Source organism: Prionailurus bengalensis, chromosome D4, assembly GCF_016509475.1.
Source record: "Prionailurus bengalensis isolate Pbe53 chromosome D4, Fcat_Pben_1.1_paternal_pri, whole genome shotgun sequence".
Classification (NCBI taxonomy): Eukaryota; Metazoa; Chordata; class Mammalia; order Carnivora; family Felidae; genus Prionailurus; species Prionailurus bengalensis.
In genome coordinates this window covers 78,777,568-78,801,716 of record NC_057359.1, presented here as the reverse complement: position 1 = coordinate 78,801,716, position 24,149 = coordinate 78,777,568, and the positions used below count along the sequence as shown (strand labels likewise).

The 24,149-nt window shown below is 46.6% G+C and overlaps 1 protein-coding gene across 3 annotated transcripts in view; it reads left to right on the top strand.

The window, feature by feature from the left end:
* The window catches only part of BRINP1 (BMP/retinoic acid inducible neural specific 1), a 175,520-nt gene extending 153,532 nt beyond the window's left edge, over positions 1-21,988 (top strand). For all 3 annotated transcript variants that reach the window (XM_043566985.1, XM_043566982.1, XM_043566983.1), the window contains one exon: positions 20,407-21,988. In XM_043566985.1, the coding sequence (XP_043422920.1) occupies positions 20,407-21,547 (1,141 nt within the window). In that variant the 3' untranslated portion in view covers positions 21,548-21,988. The remainder of the gene's footprint in view (positions 1-20,406) is intronic.
* Positions 21,989-24,149: the final 2,161 nt, after the last annotated feature.

The window sequence follows — 24,149 nt, the reverse complement described above, 5'->3', positions numbered from 1 at the left end:
TTTCTCAAGTGTCAAATGGAGCTAATAATAGTGCCAGCCTGCCGGGAGGATTCAGTGCTTTAACCCCATCAAATGCGAGAGCAGCGTCTGGCACAAGGACGACCAACGGTTTGTTAGCTTCTTTTCTTGTTGTTATTTTTACCCGGAACTGATACTTTGCATGTAAGTTACTTAGCCCATGTGATGCTCAATAGGTCTAAGTGTTGCTAATGATGAGGACCCATCTACTTCTCCTACTGTCTCTACAAAGTGGATGCCGTTGGATTTGTTTCATAGATGGGGGAACCGATAAGGCAAAGGTGTAATTAACTTGCCCTGGGTCACAGGGCAGGTATGTGACAGGATTGGAATTGTCTTGCTGACACCATTGGTGGGCTTCATGGTCAAGAGCCTTGTGCAGGCTCTGAGCAGTGTGCAACAGCAAAGAGACGCCGCTGTGCTTGGCTGGGGCGCCCCGTTTTGAGTGTATGTGATGCCAAAGGCAGGATTAGCTCCTCAAGGGCATGGGGGTGGTGACGGATCAAGATTAGAATTTTATAGGCTGGAATGGAAATGGCCCCCGGTTGTGGAGCCCTGAACCACCGACTCTGGAGCCCAGGCAGAAACCCAAGCGGACACATCAGACCCATCCCCTGTAAATAGAGAGAGAAGGTCAGGTTCGGTGTAAGTCAACTCAGCAAGCATTTGCTGAGAGCTTACTCTGTGGCGGGCTCTGAAAGCACCACGGGAAGTAAGACCCACCCCACTGCAAGGCTCAGTGTTTGTTGGGATGGGGGCAGCAATGCTAATTCCAGACTGCACTTGCCAACGGGGATTCAACAGCCAACCAAATATCTATGGGTCCCCATCATGGGTCAGGTTCTTTTTGGGGTCCCAGGGATACCGGTTAGCCTGTTCAGGAGCTGACGCCAATGTGGCACCACGGTGCTGCAGTTTGGAGAGGCAAAGGGAAGGCAGAGACCCACAGGAAAGAGCTGTGGATGGTTTCACTCCCCAGAGATCCTCATGTTGTGCAGCTAAAAAGGGGCAAAGACTGGGAGGTGGAACTTGAGTTTGGTCACCGCTGTTTTTAGACAAACTGACACTTTCTGAACCTTGATTTTTCTCCTCTGTAAAATAGGGATAATAATGTCTTCCCCCTGCCTCAGAGGGTCTATGTCTGGCTCACCTGAGATGGTGTGTGGGGAAGCACTTTGTAAAACTCGGAGAGCTCTGCAGAAAGGAACTGTGCGAGCAAAGTGAACGAGAAACATGAAATTCATCAGGAAGAGGACGAGGCTGAGTTTAGGTCCAAGGCCACACGTAATAGTTAACATTTCTAGCTTACCAGGTACCAGGCCCCGTCCTAACCACTTTCACCTCCACGTAATCACCATGATGACCTTATCTGGTAGCACTGACTCATCCCATTTTATGGGTAGGGAAGTTAAGGCACAGAGACATTAATTGACTTGCTGAAAATTACACTGCAGGTAAGAGGCAGGATTCCGGTGCCAGCAGTCTTTTCCTATAACCTGTAGGCTCTTACACCTCTCCCTGAGGCATGATGGTCCAGGGCATTCAGATCAACCCGCCTAGACTACAAACTGCATGGTGATGGAATTCACCTCACACTGTTCCTTGCAAAAGAGTGAAGGGAGGACGGAGGGATGGAGAGAGGGAGAATGGGAAAAAATAGGAAGATAGGAAGGAAAGGAGGAAAGGGGGAGGAGAGAAGAAAGCAGCAGAAAATCAGCTTGGGCAGTGCTGGATTCAGCAGGTTTCTGTGCAATCCCGTAAATGTGGACTGACCACCTCGCCTCCCAACCCAATGCCAGACCCTGAAAGTCACTTAAATACGCAAGCAGCAGGGCCTTTGTCCTCTAAACATCATTCTTTAGCATCAGAAGGTGCTTTGGAGAAGGACAGTGTTCGAACCAGAGGACCTGAGTTCCGTTCACGGCTTTGCTGTGTGTGGGCCAGCCTACATCCATAATGGGATGCTCCTGGGAGCCCTGGGTATAAAACTCGTGCCTCGCGTGGGCAGGTGCAGGTTGAGTACTGCACAATTACCCCTCACGTTTCCCTAGAGCGACTATGTTCTTTGTGGGAATTCTGCATTAAAACTCACTTGGGAAAATAGGGGATTTTTTTTTTCCTTAAGCAATTTGAAAACCGCTGGACTCAGTTACCTTGAGGTCTTGCCCAAATGTAGGAGAAATATCACTCCCAGAGATTGAGAGAATAACAGTTCAACTCCCAAATATTGGTATAAGGCCAGTAATTGAATCTTAGTCCATTTTAATGAGTAGCCTGTACTTCAGACTAAGATCTTTGGCCCCAAATTACAGTGGCCTTTTAACTATATCTCCCAGAATCTACTGTAACCACTTTTCAATCTATGTTGCACGAGGAAGTCAGAGTTATTACTTAAGAAGCAAATTCGGTCTTGTCGCATCTCTGCTTAAAGCCTTTGGTGATGAATCACTGCTCTTAGGAGGAAGGGCAAAATCGGTTTTTTAAATTTGTTTTTAAGATGTGTTTTTAATTTTTTAATGTTTATTTTTGAGAGAGAAAGAGCACAAGTAGGGGGAGGGAAGAGAGGGGGGGGGCACAGAGGATCCAAAGCAGGCTCTGCACTGACAGCAGTGAGCCCAATGGGGGCTCAAACTCACAAACCCTGAGTTCATGACGAAGTCAGACGCTTCACTGACTGAGCCACCTCAGCACCCCTTTATTTGTTTTTAAATATTTATTTTTGAGAGAGAGAGAGAGAGAGAAAGAGAGAGTTCAAGCGGGGGAGGGGTAGCAAGAGAGGGAGAGAGAATCCCAAGCAGGCTCTGAGTTGCAGTGAGCACGATGTGGGGCTCAAACTTGGGAAGCACAAGATCGTGACCTGAGCAGAAGTCCAAGGCTCAACCGATGGAAGCCACCCAGGGGTCCCAGGAAGAGTAAAATCTTAAGCTGACCTATAGTTCTGCCATGATTTGGCCACTGTCTCCCTCCCGTCTGTGTTTCATGCCTTTTCTTGGCTCTCACAGCTACAGCCCCACTAATGTTTCAGTTCACCCGATGTACATGCTTCCTTCTTTTTTTTTTTTAATTTTTTTAGGTTTTCATTTTATGTCTTAGAGAGACAGAGTGCAAGTGGGGGAGGGGCAGAGAGAGGCGGAGACACAGAATCCGCAGCAGGCTCCAGGCGCTGAGTTGTCAGCACAGAGCCCGACGCGGGGCTCGAGCTCACGAACCGTGAGATCATGACCTGGGCCGAAGTCGGACGCTTAACCGACTGAGCCACCCAGGTGCCCCATGTACATGCTTCCTTCTGCTCCACAGGGCTTCACATAGGCTGTTCTCTCTACCTGGAATGTGTTTTTCCTTTTCCCTCCCTTTCTGTAGCTTCTATGTGTCCTTCAGAACTCAGCTCCAAAGGCTGTGCTCCTTGCATTGAAAGGGTGTTGGGACCCATTTGATATGCTTTCCTAACATCCTTAATTCCCAAATGAAACCCCAAACCTCAGGTTACCATAATACCTTTGTTTATATATTCATTAACACCTGGCTCTCTTGTGAGACTGTCGGTTCCAGGCGCATACCTGTACCCATGTTCTTGACCACTTAAACATCATAACTTCTTTGCGTGGCCATTGGCACATGGTAGCTATTGAAAAAAAACTTCGTTCGATGAATGGACAAATAAGTTATTTTCTACGTGGAATGGGGTCCCAAAGGCATGGTGATGTTGTATTTTACAATTGTGCCCCATTGCCATATAAATAATTTAAGGGTTTCTTCGCATAAACTGTGTGTGGTTAGGTCACCTTCATCATTCCTAGGTGAAAAAGCTGAGGCTGAAGGAGGTTAAGTGCCTTGTCTGAGGTCACTCAGGGAATTTGTGAATAGACCGTGATTAGAACTGAGGCCCTCAGACTGTGACAGTCCAAACAGTATGGTCACATGGAAACTGCAGATGGGAGATTGTCTTCAACTGACCTGGATCCAAATCCTGAAAGTATCTCTTGTTACATATGTTACGTTGAGAAATGTACCCTATTGAAGAAAAAAAGAAAAAAGAAAAAAGAAACAGAAAGAGGATGAAAATAGGCACTTCCCAGAGTCTATGAAATTCAACAGGATGAAGAAAAACCCGTAGCACTGAGTAGGTCCTTCATGTCAGTGCGATTTGGGGTTTCTTTCCTACGTGCTGTCACCTGATTTTCGTGGAGGTTAGAGTCTTGTAAGGCAAAGCATATTCATGGCACTTTAACTCGAGGGCAGGCAGTGTAATTATTGGCATCTTCCGATGACTTTGGTTTATTTTTACGTCTCATATTCACATGGCCTTGATCCAGCAGTCCGGGTTTTCGCCAAGCAGCGTGTAATTATGCATTGTTGAGATGAAAATCTCTTGGGGGCGTCCACCTCAGGCTCCAATCCTAGGGCCGTGGCTTCTGAACCCATGTCAGCTTTTAACATATTTCTTGTTCCACATAGTGTTTAATTGGTGTCTATGGAAAGACTCTGGCCACCAAGATAATTGTTATCCCTACTATGATGACCCTCAGTATCCATGCTGGTTTTGATTCTTCTCTCTGAACCCTATACTTACTTCCCTCTGGATTTAATCTCCATAGACTCCTGCAGGGGAGCAGAGGGATAGGACTTCTTATATTTTATTTGAACTGAAGTCAATTTCAGTTTATTAGACTGACAGTCTCTGCTCTGCCACTTATTAGATGCATGACCTCCAAAAATCTCTAAACCTACCCAAGCCCTTTGTTTCCTCATCTGTATGGTCAGAGTAATAAGAATAGCTGCCCTATAGAGTCAATGTCCCAGGCAATTTATAGGATATATGTGAAAACTCTTTGTAACTTACAAAAAAAAAAAAAAGTGCAGATACAATATTAATACAATCAAGAACACAGGGGTGGCAAACCCTAGATATTTGATGGAGACTCTGTTTTTGCCCCCAAGAAATGAATGTTTCCACTGGAGAAGACAAAGCATAAGCCCGACCACACATAACAATATAGTAAACAGGCAATGGGATTTAAGATACTTACGACTTCAGGGATGCCTGGGTGGCTCAGTTGGTTAACCATCTGAATCTTGATTTCGGCTCAGGTCATGATCTCACAGTTTGTGGGTCCGAGTCCCTTGTTGGGCTCTGTGCTGACAGTGTGGAGCCTGCTTGAGATTCAGTCTCTCCCTCTCTGCCTCTCTCTCTCTCAAAAATAAGTAAATAAACATTTTTAAAAAGCTTAAAAAAAAGGTACTTAAGACTTCAGACTCTGGAGTCTAACAGGCCAAGAAGAAGGTACATTTACTAACAATGTAAACTTGGCACAGTATTAAGGTTTCTGAACTTCATTTGTCTAATGGGTATGGTGGAGATAAAAATCATGCCTAATGTTGGAAAATCAGTAAAAGATCACGTATGTCACTTTTTGCGTATAGTAAGGTGTCAAAGCACAAGGCTCCTTATCAGACAAAATTAGAGACCAATAGTGTGTCAGTCAATTGAAAAAGTTAAGTTAAAATGGAGACTCTTAAGAGGCATATACATGCTGCACATATATAAACACATTTTATTTTAACTTAAAACGTCCAAATGCATATTCCTTGGCCAGCCTTTTGAAGGAGGGCCAGAATCTTTTTTGAGGGTGTTGGTATATTTGATTTGACATTCTGCTGGCTTTCTTGCATAAACCATGCCCGTAATTGCATAACATTTCCAACTCTGGTTTATTCAAAGTGAGGAATAGCTCGAAGACTGTTAAGACAATCTAAACAGTGGTAGATGTTCATGTCCCAATCATTTTCAGGTACTTCCCCCTTCAGTTAAATCGATGACATTTTTTGGCCAGCAAACGTCTTTCTAGAATTTCGTTCACAGCATGCAAATTAGGTTCCACAGAAAAAGACAGCTCATGTTTTAATTGATTTGACTTTTAATTCCGTGATACAATAATAGCAGATACAAGTGGCAGAAGCAGATGTGGGAACAAGCGTGCGTGTTACTTGGAGGGAACAGACCAGCGAGTCGTGAGTATTCAGTGTGCCGTGAGTGTCACACGTTTGTCTGAGGGAAGGGAGGGAGTCACTGTGAGGTGAGTCACTCACATGGAGGCCAATTACGCGAGCTCGTCCTGAGACAAAAGCACTTATTCTAGCTAATTTTCCACTGTTAGTGGGGCAACTTGTGTAAGGTCATATAGTGAGGAGAAAAATGATCATAACAGTTAACGTATATACCAGACACAGTTTTAAGTGTCTTCCGTATATTTACTCATCGAATCCTTACAGCGGGCCTATGAAATAGATTCTGTTATAGTTCCCTTTGTGAAAACAGAATTTGAGTAGCAGTAGAGGTAAGAAGGGAGAGAAATTCGTTCCCGTTGGAGAAGAGTGGAGAATCCCCTGGCCTCTTTGCCTGGATTACTCTATCTGTCCTTTACTTTTCAGATCAAAACCGCACTTCTTAGGATGCATGTCCTGACGCACTAGACCAGTTTGCGCTGTCCTACAGGATGTCTTTACTGCATCCCACATGGCACATTTGCAATGGTGTATTTCATCCCAGACTTACCCTTCTTGACCACAGATTCCATGAAGGCAGGGACAAGTCGATCCCTCCACCTCACGGTGACGGAAAAGGTGCCTGGTGCATAATTACACAGTCAGCGCTTGCCAAACTGAAGTGAGGGAGGGAGCTTTTGAGATGGAAGTTTTAGGACGATGCAGGATGATGATGCTTTGCATTCGGGGCAGAGAATTGTTTTCTGTTCTGGAAAGCAGCAAATAAAATAACGTATGTAATCTTAATTGTAAGATTAATTTCATCCAGAAGTGGGAAATCAGAAAATAGAGAGAGAGCAGAAATCGACATGAGTGCATAGGCTTTAAATCTGACAGCCTGGTGTTAAGTCCTGGTGAGCTGTTTGCTCAGTGTCTCTGGTCTTAAGTGCCATCATCTGTAAAATAAGGCAAAAGCAGCACTTCGCCCACCGAGCTATTGTAAAGATTACCCAAGACAATATATGCAGTGTTCTTAGCATATAGTAGGTGATCAGTTAACATTAACTCTTAGTGTATTGGTCTTAATTGTTATTGAATAAGATTAGACTAGACCCATATGGGAGCGCCTGGGTGGCTCAGTCGGTTGAGCGTCGAACTTCGGCTCAGGTCATGATCTCACGGTCTGTGAGTTCGTGCCCTGCGTCGGGCTCTGTGCTGACAGCTGGGAGCCTGGAGTCTGCTTCAGATTCCGTGTCTCCCTCTCTCTCTGCCCGTCCCCCGCTCATCCTGTGTCTCTCTGTCTCTCTCTCTGTCAAAAATAAGCATTAAAAAAAAAAAGATGAGACCCATATGTTGAGATGAAACTCTGGAGAAATTGAATACCTAACTATGGAATTTGTATATTATCATTTAGGTGATGAGTAGAGAGGAAAAAAAATTGGAAGGAATGCTACGGTTTAGTAAATCTCTGCTAGCCATTTGAAATATGAGCTAGAGAATCGATGGAATTTTTCTCCCGGGTGTAAAAAGATTCAGTATTTCTTCCCTGGGTTGTCATGAGCTTTACCACTGATCTCTGGATCACAGCAGTGGCTCTGAAACTAGAGTGGGCATCATGATCACCTAGAGGGCTTTCCAAACATGGGTTTCTGGGCCCCACCCCCAGGGTTTCTGATTCAGCAGGTCTGGGTTGGTTCCTGGGTTGCAGATGATACTGATGTTGTTGGTCTGGGGACCACACTAACCTTGGATTAGAATGCTCCTCTCAATGGCCTAAGTACACCATCACCTCACTTGTTAGAAACGAAGCAAAAATGAATCCCCCTGAGTGAATCCTATAGGATATTGCGATGTGGGGGGAAAGGAGGTGATGTGTTTGGTTGAAAAAGTTTAAAAACTGTTCAATTAGAAAGAAAAGCAAAGCGAGGTGGGGTCATATGTATATATTTTTCAAACTTCTTTGGCCATCGAACCCCTTTTTCTTGAACTTTCTCAAGAGAGGGGTCCCTTAATACACAACCTTACAAAATCAATGCCTTACACCAGATTAAGAGGCAGTGACCCAGATTGTTTGGTGTGGTACCACAGGTATCCTTCCTGTCAACAGATCCTCATCTTGAAGCTTGTCTTCTTGGAGTTGAGTTTCTCACACCTTCTGCTTAGGCAGATGCTAATGGCTTTGTATCCCAGCAGGTACCAGTCCTGCTGAGAGGTGGCATGAGTCCTAACCAGCAGCAGCCAAAGTAACAGCAGGAACGTATTCAGTTCCTGGTATAATTAGAGAATAAATTTACCCCATTAGGCTCGGGGACATTCCTAACCTTTAAAAGTAAGCTAAGACAAATACCTTCTGTACAGGTTATTTTGCTTTGCAGAGGGCTTTCACATCAATGATTTGATCTGATCTTTATACCTAAATAACCTGTCAGGGACCTACAGCAATGATTAGTCTCCCACTTACAGGTAAGCAAACTAAGGCTCACAGAAATTAACGACTGGCCTGGCATTATGAAATAGTATCCTTCTGCTGCCATTCTTGCCAAAGAATATTTACATGAATATTTTCACTGAATCTTCATGTACTCATCCGTTTGTTCCTTCCTTCGGCAGGTGCTTAGTGAGGGCCCACCAGGTGGCAAGAACTATGCAAAGGGGAGTGGTGGAGCAGTCGACGAAACAAGGGGGACCTCACAGAAAGCTTGAAATCCAGCCCATAAAATAAAATTGGCAGAGGACCAGTCTCACGCCCGTACTTTACCTTAGGAATCAGAGGCTCAGGGAGGTTAAATGACATAAAATTATGAAATGCATAAAATAGCATAGCCATCAGGGACCCTAACAACTAATTTATTCCTGTCATTTTATTAAAGAGTAAAATGAAACCAAGTCTCGGTCAGAGTAGTTGTATGAGTTTGGTATTGTTGGGTAGCACATACCAGAGGCTTAAAGCAATAGACGTTTACTGTGTCCCAGTGTCCTTGGGTCAGGAGTCTGGGCGTGGGATAGCTGGATCTCTGCCTGTGCTTCACAGGCAGGAATACAGACGTGGGGGTTCTGGGGCAGAACCCGCTTCTAAGCTCATTCAGGTTGTTGGCGGAATTCGCTTCATGGTGGTTGGAGCACTGAGGTCACCATTTCCTTGATGGTTGCTGGCCAGGGTTTGCTCTTAGCTCCTGGAGTCCACTCTCCAGTCCCTGTACGCCGACCACCTGCACCTTCAAAGGAGCAAAGGTGCAGTGAATCCTGCCAGAGAAAATATTCTGCTTGTAAAGGGGCACCTGTGGTTACATTAGGCACGCCTAGATAATCTGCGTATTTTTTAGGTCAACTGTGCCAAGTTAACAGGCCACAATCAGAGGAGAGATATTTTACCATTTTCACAGATCCTAGGGATTACTGCTGGGAATCTTGGGGGACGAGGGGACATGTTTAGAATTCTGCCTCGTACAGTAACATAGGTTGGTAGTAATGGAATAGGGAAGAGATTTCCTGAGTTCTCTTTGGGGCTCACAGTATATAGAAGTTTCAATATCTATTGCTAAATAACAAGTTGACCCAAACTTTAAAGCACCAACCATCATATTATGCTCAAGACCTATGGGTCAGGTATCTGTGCCAGAATTGGCTGAGTGATTCTTCTGTTCCATGTAGAGCTGACTTGAAATCCCTTGAATTGGTATTCAGCTGGCAGCTGGATCGGGCTGGAGGTTCCAAGAAAGCTTCACTCATGTGTGTCTGGTGCCTTGGAAGAGACAGCCAGAGGCTGGGCTCAGCTGCACACCTCTCCCTGCCCCGAGTTTCTCCATGTGACCACTCCAGTGGGGTGGTCAGACTGCTTGTAGGTGGTCTCAGAGCTCAGAGCTCCAAGAGGGAGTTTCCCAAAGCTGCAAGTCTCTTGAGATCAGAATCCGTACACTGGGTGAATTGCTTCTGCCTTCTTGTATTGGTCCAGGTTCAAGGGAAGGAACATAGATCTCCTGTCTCTGAAACAGGTGGATCTGTGAGCCACCTGCCATACATAGTGGGTTTTGTTTAGTTTTGCAGGGTAATATATTTTAGTCTAGAAAGAGTGCACTCTTTAGAGACCTTGTGAAGAAACATTTTGTAATACAAAATTGCCCTTTAGAACCTTTGTCAATCAAGATGGTTGTTGAGTGTGTTTATCTTAAGGTTTCCGCCCCTTGCTACGTGTTTCAACTTAGGTGCATATATATATATATATATTTTTTTTTTTTTTTTTTTTGCTGTTGTTTTGTTGTTTTGTTTTGTTTTCTTGGAAGCCGGTTAAAGGCAGAGAATGTTCCATAATATGATTTCATTCTTCGCTGGGTAAATGTAGAGTGTGGGTATTTGACGTGGGAAGAGGACTCTGCCAAGTTACCGAGTATTCCAAGTATGTGTTCTAGAATCGGGGAAATAACTATAGGAAATCGTCGCTGGACCCACTGTAAGAAAGACCAAGCTAAAACTCTGTTGATTACCTGACTTCCACAAACACTTATTCTGCCTAGTGGACCACAGTGACATTTTTGTCTTTGGGAATTGGTATCAGTTCAGATCCAGTGTCCAGTAATCCTTGACAAGGGTGAGTATTTCCTCTTCCCCAGTGCGTAGTCACCCCAGGTAAAAGGCTACCTTTGGGAGAGGTAGGGGGAAGGTGAAGAGTGTACGTTTCTGTCAAAGTATGGGGTTCTTCCTCAAGGGGATGATTCTGGCTCTGAGCTTCTAGGTACTACTTGTGTGACTTCAAACAAGTCACATAACCTCTCTGGACTCTGCTTCCCATGGACCAGGACTTGTCTAAGCATCATTCAGCCCCAGGATTCTGAAAATCTGTCACTCTAAACCCACAGACAGCTCTCCCTGGAGCAAATTGCTATGTGGATAGTCCCTGACCTACTCATTTTTGTGTGTATGTGTATGTGTCTGGGGGAGGGGAGGGGAGCAATTTGGTGACAAAGACCTATTCTGAGTGTGTATTAAATTGTCCTATTAAAGAAGAGGTGCAAACCCACAAATAACCCCCGGCTGGCTCAGGGCAGTTCACTGTCAGTCAGAGAAGCGTACAAAGTGCCGTCCCAACGATGGGGCGACGAAATGTTTAGCTAAGGATATCTTTGGCGTTGCTTTTCTATTTATGGGGTAAAAAAAAAAGCAGGCAGCCAGTGAGGCAGAACCCCACGGCAAGCCAGGGGTGTACCGCGTGGGTGAGGGGTGTGGAGATGTGTGCGGGCAGCTGGGTTTCGCCAGGAGTGATGTAGAGAGTTCCTTGTAACCAGCACTGCTGGGCGTCTCTCCAATCTCATCCCTGTTTGTCACTCTGAATTTGCAGCAAGTAGGGCAGTTTGACTCACTCCGCTGACGTAAGGCAAGAAAATAGGCATCTTCAGACCCTTTCTGTTGGTTTTAGTTTAGTTGTTTTGTTTTGTTTCTTTCTTCCCTGGGGCTCACAAGTGGCTTCCTGTTTGGAATAGAATCTAGAGGCTCAGAGGACCGAGTCAGAAATAGAATGAAGTTGTCACAATATCCGTGGATAGCTCTTTCTTCTCCTCCAGGGCCAATTCCAATCCACCTCCCCACTTCCGCCCTCCAAGTTGGCCAGCAAGCTCACACATGGGTGAGTTATAATCCCAGCAATGTGACAGCCCGCTGGTGACGTGCAAAATAAGTCACGTCTCCTCCCGGAGCCTGGTTTTTCCTATCGTGAAAGTGAGGTTCATGATACCCTCTTAACCCAGCCCACAACACAGAAAAGTTGTGACGCTCAAATTAGAGACCCAAACAGGAGAGCTTTAGGGGCGCCTGGGTGGCTCAGTCGGTTAAGCGTCGACTCTTGATTTTAGCTGCGGTCATGACCTCAGGGTTCGTGAGATCGAGACCCGTGTGGGTCTGCACCCTGAGTGAGGAGCCTGATTAGGAGTCTCTCTAAATAAATTGAAATAAAAATGTAAAGTACGGCTGCCTTAATAGGATAATTCTGGATGTTTTAAAGGATTTTTTTTGAAATAAATGTTTTATTGAGGTATGGAAGACACAGAGAAAGAGAAGGTATCACAGATGTACAGCAAGATGACTTTTCACAAGATGAGTTCACACATGTACCCAGCAGCACCCAGATACAAATTAGGGCATTATCAACACTGCAGAACCCGCCCACGTCCTCTCCTGGACACTGCCAGCCTGCTCTCTGGGGGAACCACTCCTCATCGCTACACTCACCGCAGCTTGGTTTTGCCCCTTTCCATACCCAATATCTACCTTTAGTAGGTACTTTCCGGTTTTCAAATTCGCTGAACCACTTTTCTCTTCTGCCACTAGCATCGGAGAGTGTCACTTGGGGCACATCCTTTTGCTCAGACTTGGTGGTCCCCATCTTTTTTATTTGTATTCTTTATTTGATTTTAGCCATCCGGCTGAAGAGGTATGTATTTCATTGCAGCTTTTTTTTTTTTCCTGCGCCTAGAGTGGAGAGCCCGATGTGGGGCTCCAACTCACAAACCGTGAGATCATGACCTGAGCCCAAGTCAGACACTTAACTGACTGAGCCACCCAGGCGCCCCTCTCATTGTAGTTTTAATTGGCATTGTCCTGATGACTAATGAAGTGGAATTGTGTGTACTTATTGGTCTTCTGAATATCCTTTACTATGAAATGGCTGTTCCTATCATTTGTCTTATTTTCCCTATTGGTTATCAGATTTCTTCTTACTGCTATATAGTTTCTTTCTTTCTTTCTCTCTCTCTCTCTCTCTCTCTCTTTCTTTTCTTCTTTCTTTCTTTCTTTCTTTCTTCTCTTTCTTTCTTTCTTGGGCAAATCACATTCATTATACAGTGGGTGCATTGTCCAGAAAAATAAAAATTGTGATAATTGCATCTACTCTGATTGAAAGAGACCCAGGAAGGAAGGGCAGACCCTAGACAGCATAAAGTGCCTTAGACTAGCCCAGCATCCAGCCAGTTTAGGAGTTACCTGTATATTATAAATACAATCTTTGATTGGCTAGAGGTATTGCAAATGTACTCTCTGACTGAGGGTTGTCTTTTTATTCTTTGAATGATATCTTTTGATGGGTATATTTGATGGTAATATAGCCCCCCCCCCATTAATCATTTTTTCCTTTATGGTGAGCTGTTTTAAGCGATCTGTGTCTCCGCCAATATCACAATAATGCTTCCCTATGTCTTCTTCTAAAAGCCATTCTGTTGATGTTGGTAGTATTGTTACTATTATTTTACTTTTCACCTTTAGATCTGTCCTTCATCTTTATGTTTGCGGATACATAAGAGATTGTCAGGAAGATGTTCTGTTGTTGTTGCTGTTTTTATATCAGTATTCAGCTGACCCAGTGACATTTATTGAATTCTGACCCTGGGTTTATAATCTGTAACTACTTACTTCAAAGGGACCGTTTTCTGTGTGAGCCAGACGGACACAATAGTTTGTTTTCATGAGAGACAGTGCACACCTACAATATGTCGGAAGCTTTATATATAGTAGCTTACCTGGTTCTCAAACGTACCATGTTATTACTCCATTCTGTAGCTGAGAAAACGGAAGCTTTGGAAGGACAAGCAATTAGCTGAAGGTTAAATAATGAGTAGCGGAGCTATGATTCAATACCCAATCTTTTTCTGACTCCAAAGCCGATGTCTTGCTCTCTCTTCAAACATCATGGTGACAGCATTCATTAAGACTGTGGAGGGTGAGTAACCAGAGAGACTAGGGTACTAAGCTACAATCAACTAGTAACTGAGAACGATATTTTTACCCAGAGCATTTATAAACCGCAGCCGGTTGTTTCTTGCCCTCAGTAACAATAAGGGCGAATGGTTAGTCATCACTTCCTTTCACTGAAAACCTCCCAGGCGTATCTGATCCTGGTTCTGAAGTCACGGTACGTGTCACCTTCCCCGTTTGACAGACAAGGAAAGGGAGAATCCACGAGGTGAGGGGACTTATCCAAGGTCACATAGCAAGGTCAAGTATCCAAGGGCAAATAGTGGTAGAACAGGGCCCAGGATGTGTTTTAGCCAGCTGGCTCGCGCACCTGTGATCACTCCCCCCCACTGCACCCCTCGTTGATGTAGATGACCCTTAGTGTACTTCATGACTGTATGGAAGCCCGTTAGCCCCGATTATTACAAAAGATTGTACTTTCTAGCCTTGGGGTCTTAGTCGCTCATTCCTGTGCCTGGCTACTGCCAGGAACAATAAACCGCTCTTGCAGCCCTGCCCCCCGGAACTGCTTGTGCCTTCAGCCTTTCCGTCACCTCCAGAGAGGCTCCCGGGTCCCTCCTTCACTTGTCTCCAGCACATCCATGCCCCAAAGCAAAATGCCGAGTTTGAATATGCAGCTGATGTTGTCTGTCACCTCCTTCCAGACACAGATCTGTGTAATTGCAAAAATTGTTTCATAATCCTCCCCAATTAAGCTCCTGACAACCTAATTTTAAAGACTCTAGTGGATTTCTACATGGCTGTTCTCCCCATTCCTCCTTCTAACCTCTACCTCTGTCCTCTGCAAATAAGACCGATCACTTATTCCACGATGCCGGACTAGAAGGCATCTCCACTGCGGCAACGGACTACAAAACTCTTCTTTTGGTCTTTCCTTCCTTATTGCTGTGAGCCATTCAATGAGGCTCTGACGTCATTTCAAAAACCGAGACAAGCAGGGAACACAGGTTTTTAAGGCAACGACAGAAAGTCAGAGAGGGGAATGAAGGATTAAAAGCTAAATATTTTTCTGGGGGAAATGAGGCACACAGAGTCGGTCTGATGGCCAGTTATGATTCACACTAGCACATCCAGAGGCCAAGGCTTCCTCCACTTGAGCCCCGAACATTCTGACACCATTGACATATTCATTGTTATCAGCACGTTGCCTTTAACAGGCACATGCACGCAAGTGCACACACGCACGGTCATGTGCAGCACAACCAAAAAAAAAAAAAAAAAGGCAAAAAAACAAAAACAGTGCATCATCAGAAGCCTAGAAACAACTGTTTTGCCTTCCCGGTCTAGAGTACGATCTACATAGTGTACATTTTGTGGCGTATCACTGAATTACTCAGACACCCATTACAATGTCAAAGAAATGCCAAGGAAGAAGCACAGGGCATAAATAAAAGAATAATTCAGAGCTCCAATTTCATTTTTTTTTTCATTTCCTCTCTGCTTTTAAATAAACACTCCTGGTAGGCAAACGGGAATTATGGATTATAGTTTTCTATTTTAGCCTAGATCTGTTTCTCCCCCCTCTCTCCTTGGCACTCAGTTTGTGTGATCTTCCCTAAAATGCCACTGGCCTGGCACTGCATTCCTGTCTTAGGCAAAACCTCCAATTAAAATCAGCGGGGAGTTTGCTTGAATTAGGAATCCCAGGCTGGGCTCCCCACCCGGGTGGTTCTGAAAGGGAGATGTGTGTCTTTGAAGCCAGTGATGGGAAGCCCTGGGTGGCATAGCCTCTGTCCTCCAAATGACGAGCGACTCCAGCTGTGTCACTGGGAGACCTGTCAGGTCGCCAGAAAATTCTGGCTGAGGCAAAGACAGGGGCCTGCAGGGGAGCATGGTCTGGAGCCTAGCTTCTCCTCGGGTCTGGGTTGTCAAGAGTAAGGAAAGCACAGCGGGGACTGGAGGGGAACACTGGGTTTGGATCCAGAAATCCTGAACTCTGGTCTGTTACATCCATGCTGTGTGACCATGGGAAAGTCGCCGTCCCTCTCTGGCCTTCGGCGTCCTCTCAGTAGAAGGAAAAATCACAAAGGAGTCCTAACTCAGGGGGTTGTGAGGATAGAGGGATAACAGCCACAATGTAGAAAGCACTCAGGAGACACTGATCTTTCGCTTCACCTAAGCAGCAAAGCCTCAGCGTTCAGGTCTACACGTGAGGGGGATGGGCTGAACATTTCCCAGTCTTCTTCTCGGAGGTTTTCTGCTTCTGTGGTCCAAGCTGCTGCACGTGGCCCTCGGAGGGAGCGCACCAATCAGGGGCCAAGGTTTTCGGGCTTTAAAAATAAAAATGCAGGCTTCTGCCCTCACCTCCTTCCTCCTCTCCTCCCTCCCCTCAGCACCCCTCCTCTCCCGGTCAGATGAATTGAAATCCCATCCAACAGAAAGATGCTGATTTGGATGTATTGGAGTTCATCTTTGGCTGCAAGTGGAAGATGTTCTGGATCCCCAGGGACAGAAAAGCCTTTTAAAACTTGGTCCCCGTTGCCTCACGCTGACTGCCTTGCGGTGGGGCTGTGTCAGCCCTTTGTGAGACCCTCCCTCTGGAACCGGCCTATTAAGCCACTCCTCTGTTGCCAGGGTTGAGGCAGGCTGTCACCAGCTAGCCTGGGAAATGGTATTTATAGATCACAGTCCCTCCTACCCCTGGTCCCCAGCCTCTCCCCGAGCACTTGTCGGTGAGCTCCAATTATCTGTGAATGGAGGAGAGGGATCCTGGCAGGTCCAGAGGAAAGCGGGGAATGTGATAATAGGCCCTTCACACACTCAAACTTGCAGTATTTTTCCATGATTTCAGTCTATTTCTCTTCTCGTGGCCTGTTTCCTCCTTCTCCTTGCCTCACCGTCATAATGTTACATTCTAGTACGCAGCACCAAGCGTGGTGCCTCTGGGGTTAGAGAGCGTGGAGTGTGAACCCGGAGTAGCTCTGGGTCTCAGACGGGTGTCTCGATCCTCCAGGGCTCAGTATCTCCATCTGTGACTCAGTCAGATGGCGTGTGTGAGCCTGCAGCCCAGTGCCTGGTATACAGTGAGTGCTCAATGGTTGTAAGCCGCCGATCCCCGTGGCTGGTTCGGGGTGCCACGCGCAGTGGAGCATTGCCCAATTTCTGAATACCACTCACTCATCGCTGCCCAGAGCACTGGTTGCCGATGGTGTAGGAGATGGGCCTTGACCGAGGCAGAGTCCTCATTGTGGGAAGCTGCTTGCGTCCGGCACAAACACACAAAACCCTGGAATGAGCTCATTCTGGTTTTGCTCTTCCCCACAGAAGGAGGTCCTGGAAAGCAAAAGAAAAGTTGGCCGAGCTGGGAAGTCAGGGTTGTCACCAGTAACATTGCGTCCTGTCTGTGACACCCAGCCTCCGCTTCCCAGAAAGGGCCAAATCGCCCTCTGAAGGCCCATCCGGCGTCTGCGTTCCCTGAGCCGAGCGGCTTCATTTCTGTCCTCCCCTCTCTGATTTCGTCCCCTCGCGGTGGCCCTCTCCAGTGCCCTGCTCCCACGTTGTCTCGTCCTCTCCTCTAGGTCGGCCTCCCCCGTCTCCCCCAAGGTCTCCAGCAAGGAGACCGGCTCTTCTCTTGCCAGCCTTCCCCGTGCTCCACCTCCCTCCTCCGCGTTCTCTTTCCTCCTGCCCTGGGCCTCGCGCTCCCTGCCCACCCCCCCCCCCCCCCCACGCACGCGGCCCCGCTTTAAGTCCTCTGGCTGTATCATTAATGCCTTCTTTGATACGGCCCACAACCTCACGATTATTCTGAGGTCAGGAGATGCAGGTGCCAGGCAGCTCACTGATGCGCCTCAGAGGGCCTCTGTCCCCAATCCCTCCTGCTCGACAGGGCTGGAATCCTAATTCGCCGCTAGCCCCTTCGCTCTTTGCAGCATCACCAGGGACTTTCATCTTTTTATTTCCCCCACCGAGGATTCTGAGGGCTCAGCCACAATGAGGCATTGATTCAAGGGGTGAGGGCTGCGGGGCTGACAAAGGGTCCCAATGATGGGACACGAGAAAGGGGGCGCTCTGCGGGGTTATAGAATGCCTTGCAGATGGGAACAGAGGAGCTCTAAATGGGGTACTGTCCTGTCACTTGGAGAGGGAGTGACAGGGGCAAGTGTGGGCCATTTGAAAGAGGCATTTTGGAATGACGCTCTCGTCAGATGGAACCGTGCAATCAGAGACGTGTGGCGGGCCCCTGCAGCTCACAAAAATATCAGATGACTCATAGCCAATATTCAGTCAATGTTCTGGTTTGGGAGGTGGGAGCCGCAAAGCTCATTATCATTCCAGCTCCGTTTCCTGAAGGCTGGGCCTGCTGCTGTTCTCCAGGCTGTAATAGGATTGGTCTCGTGAAGCAGACACTGGGGAGGGCTGGAGCTGTGTGGGTGGACGGGATCGGAAACTAATACCGCAGTCCAGAGGGGAGAAGAGAAGTTGGGGTTTGCTTTTTGGTTTTTTAATGGAGAATACGAGAAAAATACTGATTTTGTGCGTTCATTCATTCAGCGAACATTCATCCCGCAAACCTTTGGGGCGCCGAGCTCGGGGGTGAGATGCTCAGGGAAGGACGGATCTCCCCTCTGAAGCCCTCAAGCCTGGAGGGGAAACTGACAGGGGAAGCGGGGGTCTCCAGTACGGTCTTTTGAATGTGACCAGGGAGATTTTATTGCCAGGACTGGGTGGCTCTGTGGATGTAAAAGGCAGAGCGGCTTTGAGGAGCGCACTAATTATTCCTCCATTTTCTCTCGGCTGATAAGCAACTTGCTTCAGGCAGAGCATTCTGGGAAGCCGTTTCAACACTATCCATTTTCAAATGTCCCACAGAACAAAATGGCTCCCCTCAGACTCCAGAGAGATAGTGAAATCCCTGAGAGTGTCTCAATACCTTCAAAGGAATAGCTTATTCTCTGGGAGAAGAGTGCTTACTATTATTACCTGTTTCAATAATTGATCTATGCCAGGCTCTGTGCTAAATGCTTTAACCATATTATCTCCCTCAATCCTCTCACCCGTTGCCTAAGATGGGCTTTATGATTCTCATTTTAGATATGGATACTGGGGCTTAGAGACACAAAGTGACTTGTTCCTGGTTACAGAACTGAGTTTGGAACTCAGCTCCTCTTGGGCCAACACACATGCTTTGTCAACATCGGGTTCTACTCTCTCCCTCGTGGCTCTTGGGCTCAGCGACCACGGCGGCACAGTGGAAGTGAGACAGTTGATGGATTGCTGACATTTCCTTGCACAGGCAGTCTGATTCAAGAGGGCTTCTCTTTCCGGTTTCCTAAAATGGGGGGCATGAGCCACTGCCACCACCGTCATTGTCACCATCCGCATGACCACAGCACACTGCAACCTTAAGAAAGGCTTTCTTGACTCTTGCTTGACATATATTTTAAAAACCAATAGCTATGAGCCAGGAGACTTCTCCGCTCACTGGCTGTATGACATTGAGTCCATCATTCCGACCGCTGAGCTTCTCTCTGGCATCTCTAAAATGGAGCCGAGAGTCCCTTTGCAAGAATAAGAAGAACTAACTTTTATCGAGTCCTCGATACCTAGCAGGTTTGGGGATAAGCCTTCACATCAAAATTCAGGTAATCCTCAGCACAGCCTCGTGTGGTGATGACGATTAGGAAGGTAGAGGAAACTGCCCGGCACCGGGAAAGTGGAGGAGCCAGGATTTTCATCAATCTCCCAACTGGCCTCACATCCCAAGCTATTTTCAGGGTGTTGCTGTGAGGTTCAAGTGAGAAAATGGGAGTGTGCCCTGTTCAGGGTAAAAAGTGCCAGGCACAGGTAAGGGATTATTCATTGCACGGAAGACAGCGGGAAATGACTTGTGCAGAAATGAGGAAAGACGAGAGGCTACCAAGCTGACTGCCTTCCGTATTTCTCCTCATTCTTCTGCTGCTTCCTATCTGATCTAGTATCCGCCTCCATCAGAATGTTTCAGTGGCCGGAACCCCAGGGACAGGGCGTGGGTAGCGTTTCAAAAGCATCGAGGGGCTGTGGGGAGGGGGACCTAGAGGTTCATGTTGTGACGGGAGTTCCACTGACTTGAGAATTTGGAGCTCGGGGAAAAAATGGGGCAAATAACATCTTTCTTACATGTGAGGATCACGTAAGATCACCAGGGTGGACACACCAGACGATCTCTAGGACAATATAAAATATAATTTGTTTTTGGTTGAACTTGAAGTCGTTGGCCATTATGTAACCTCCTGGGAGGAATCTGGGAAGAAGGTTGAAACAGGAGATTCAGGTGAAATGTACTAGCCTCTAAGTGCTCCCCTGTTTGCTGATTTTTAAAATCTGTGGTCATCTGGCAGGGGTGTTGGAGTTCAGACACTAGTTTCTTGGGTCAAACTTCTTTGGGGCTACAGGGCGATGGAATCCTGGAGCTGGAAGGACCCCAAAGCACACTTACTCCAGCCCCTTCACCTCACAGATGAGGACACTGACCATTGGAGGGGTGCAGTGTTATTCAGCGGGTCGGTGGCATCACAAGGGACTCCAGTGTATATTCAGAGCCCTTCTTACCATAACCGTCCTACCCCGTCCCTTCATCTTTTGCGCACCTGCACTTTGCCTACTCAGTTGGGTCACCGTGACCAGCCCGCCCCCTGGTGGCTAATGATCTCCGTTTTCCTTCCGCCCACCTCCCCCCCCCCCCCCCCCCAGGACAATTCAGCAATGGCTTGCAAGGGTCCAGTCGCTCCTCTACTGCAATGAGAACGGGTTTTGGGGAACCTTCCTGGAGAGCCAGAGGAGCTGCGTGTGCCACGGTAGCACCACGCTGTGCCAGCGCCCCATCCCCTGCATCATAGGAGGGAACAACAGCTGCGCCATGTGTAGCCTGGCCAACATCTCCCTGTGCGGCTCCTGCAACAAGGGCTACAAGCTGTACCGGGGCCGCTGCGAACCGCAGAACGTGGACTCGGAGCGCAGCGAGCAGTTCATCAGCTTCGAGACCGACCTGGATTTCCAGGACCTGGAGCTGAAGTACCTGCTGCAGAAGATGGACTCGCGCCTCTACGTGCACACCACCTTCATCAGCAACGAGATCCGCCTCGACACCTTCTTCGATCCCCGGTGGCGCAAGCGCCTGTCCCTCACGCTCAAGAGCAACAAGAACCGCATGGACTTCATCCACATGGTGATCGGCATGTCCATGCGCATCTGCCAGATGCGCAACAGCAGCCTGGACCCCATGTTCTTTGTCTACGTCAACCCCTTCAGCGGGAGCCACTCGGAGGGCTGGAACATGCCCTTCGGGGAATTTGGCTACCCGCGCTGGGAGAAGATTCGTCTCCAAAACAGCCAGTGCTACAACTGGACTCTCTTGCTGGGCAATCGGTGGAAAACGTTTTTCGAGACGGTCCACATCTACCTACGTAGTCGGACTCGGCTACCTACCCTACTGCGTAATGAGACCGGCCAGGGCCCGGTGGACCTGTCCGATCCCTCCAAGAGGCAGTTCTACATCAAGATCTCCGACGTGCAGGTGTTCGGGTACAGCCTGCGCTTCAACGCCGACCTCCTTCGCAGCGCCGTGCAACAGGTCAACCAGTCCTACACGCAAGGCGGCCAGTTCTATTCTTCTTCGTCCGTGATGCTCCTCTTGTTGGATATTCGGGACCGAATCAACCGCCTGGCCCCTCCTGTGGCCCCGGGGAAACCCCAGCTGGACTTGTTCTCCTGTATGCTCAAGCATCGCCTGAAACTGACCAACAGCGAGATCATCAGGGTGAACCACGCCTTGGACCTCTACAACACCGAGATCCTCAAACAGTCGGACCAGATGACGGCCAAACTCTGTTAACCTGGGGACTCCTTGCCACGGGCTTTCCCTTTTGTTGTACACACATAACAGAACAAAGCAAAGCAAAGCAACACAAACAACAATTTGTAAAATGTAATTCATAATTCAAAGAAAAGGAGGAAGAGTCTGCATTCGTTGGAAACTAAAACGTTCTAGCAACTGTATAAAACCGTTGGGCATGTTTGTTATTTCTATACTCTGTCATGAAGAAGGGTCTCAGCCTTTGGAGGAGCTTGGAGGGGTTGCTTCTTAGGCCTCAGGTGCTGTATTGTGGGGGGAGAGCGGGGAGAGCATATGCAATGAATTGCAAAGATCTCTGCTGTGCAGGTGCTAAGATTAAACACTAAAAAGAAAGAGAGATATATGTAATGTACAACCGACACTGCCATTTTTCCTTGTGGGAGGAAATGGACATACATAAAGATATTTCTTGGGTTATGATTTCTTCCCTCTTTATGCCTAATTCCTTGTGGTTCTTTCGACTCCTTCTTGCACGGGGGCGACAGTGCTATCTTACCCGTAGAGCTTCTTTCATTGGGAATGAACTGAAGCTAATTGAAGGGGGACAACAGGTGGGCTTAGGGGGAGAAGCATAAGCCTCATCACAGGGTGTTAACACAATAAGGAACTTTATACATCAGCTGTCACACTCCTTGATTTAGCTTGTGAAACAGGCGTGGGGAGAAATGGCACGCCCAGTAACCCACGGTTGCTGCCTGAAGAAGGATTTGAACTCTGCCTTCTGAGCCCCTTGGCAATGCTCCTTTTTCTAAATTCCTCTGGCCTCTTTTCTGGTTTTTCTCTTCCAGCTACACTGCCACAGGACGGAATGTTTTTCAGTCTCAGGTTGTTTTGATAGCTTTTTTTTCCCTTTTTTTTAATGGAGACTCCTTTCACCTACTTTTTCCAAAAAGACATGGTGTCAGATTTCCTAGTAGTGCTTTGCATATTAAAATTTCATTTAAATACAAATCAATAACCACAATAGACTAAAACGGGGTAGGTTCTGAAGTTGCATTCCTCACTTCACTCCTCTGCCAGGCACCTCCCCCAAGTCACTAAAAAATGATCCTTTCATTAACTCAGAACATACACTCACACACACGCATGCACAAACTAACACTGCCATTTCTCTGGCATCTATGAAAGTGAGAAGCCTTATTTTGGGACTTCGGAGCAAAATTGAAAGGAGAAACTCAAGAAAGAAAACTCATTTCAAAGCACTCCTGCAGAGGATTTGGGCAGATATCCCTTCGTAGTATTCAGGATCTCTATGTTTATCTTTTTTGCTGCAGTGGTACTTTCTAGAGGTGCTTCAGAGCATCTGAATCTTCATTTCTGTATTGTCAGAGGAACAGGATCACAAATTTCAGGGTCAGAAGAGAAAATGGAATCCCTCTGGTCTAAACATGTGCACAGAGTGCGAATCTCCTCTCTGCCGTCTTGGGGAGATAGCTGCTGTTCACCGCCTGGACCATTTCCAGGATAGGAAGCCAATTGGCTCTATCTTCTACATTCCTTGCATTCCTCTTTTACTGAAAGGCAACAATAAGATTCATTCCATTTTGTGTTATGAGACAGATCTAATTATTAGATAGTTCTTCTATACCTTGGCCAGCTTTTACATACCTTCTACTCACTGGTTCTAGTTCTGGAATGTGCATTTCTCTGTCTCAAGTTAATGCTGTCCTAGATTAAATAGAAAGACCTGTCTCAAGTGTCAGCCGAGTCTGTGATAATATGACTCAAAGGGAACATCATCCCCAATATAGTTTAAGAGGAAAGAAGGAGAGGGCTTCAGTGCATAACAATTACCTAGTATGTATGTGTATGTACGTGTGTGTGTATTGCTGGGGGTGGGTGGGTGGGAAGGAGGGAGTAAGTCTTTTCATTTTATTACTATTTTTTTGTAATGGTAAATTCCAACTTTAATGTTCCAGTTTTTAGTATGAATTAGCATATATTCTGATACCAACTTTAACACTAACACGCACTTCACATGAACATAGTTTTTTTGGACCTTAAATTTTGAAGATTCAGGATTCATTTAGATTGGAAATTCTTTCATGCCAGAGATCACATAGCAGCTATTCATCAAGCACAAGATTTTGCAGAAAGTCAGCAGATCATCAAACATCTCTCCAGTGCCTATTATATGAGCAGGGCATGTCAGAGAAACAAAAATTCGTAAAGACATGGTCTATACTTTTGTGCCACTCACAAATTAATGAAAAATACAGACTTACGAATCAATTTAAAGAATAAACAATAATTACAGTACACCATGATGAGTGAGTGCTATTGTGGGGTCAGACACAGAGAGAGGAGCCCTAAAGAAATAATTTTCTCGTTAATGGGGTTGGCAAAGACATTTTATATGGGCATATTTATTCTGAGTGTTGAAGTGAATCAGACTTGGGCAAATAGCAGGAGCACAAGGGCCAAAGGAACAGAGAAGGCAAAACCACAAAGGTATAAATGGTACAAATATGCACAGTATATTTGAGGGTCTGTTAACAGCTTTAGAAAGGTGTCATTTTAAATGGTAAGCCTAACAAGGCCAGTGAGGATTTTAACTCTGTATGAGAAGTTGAAACCATCA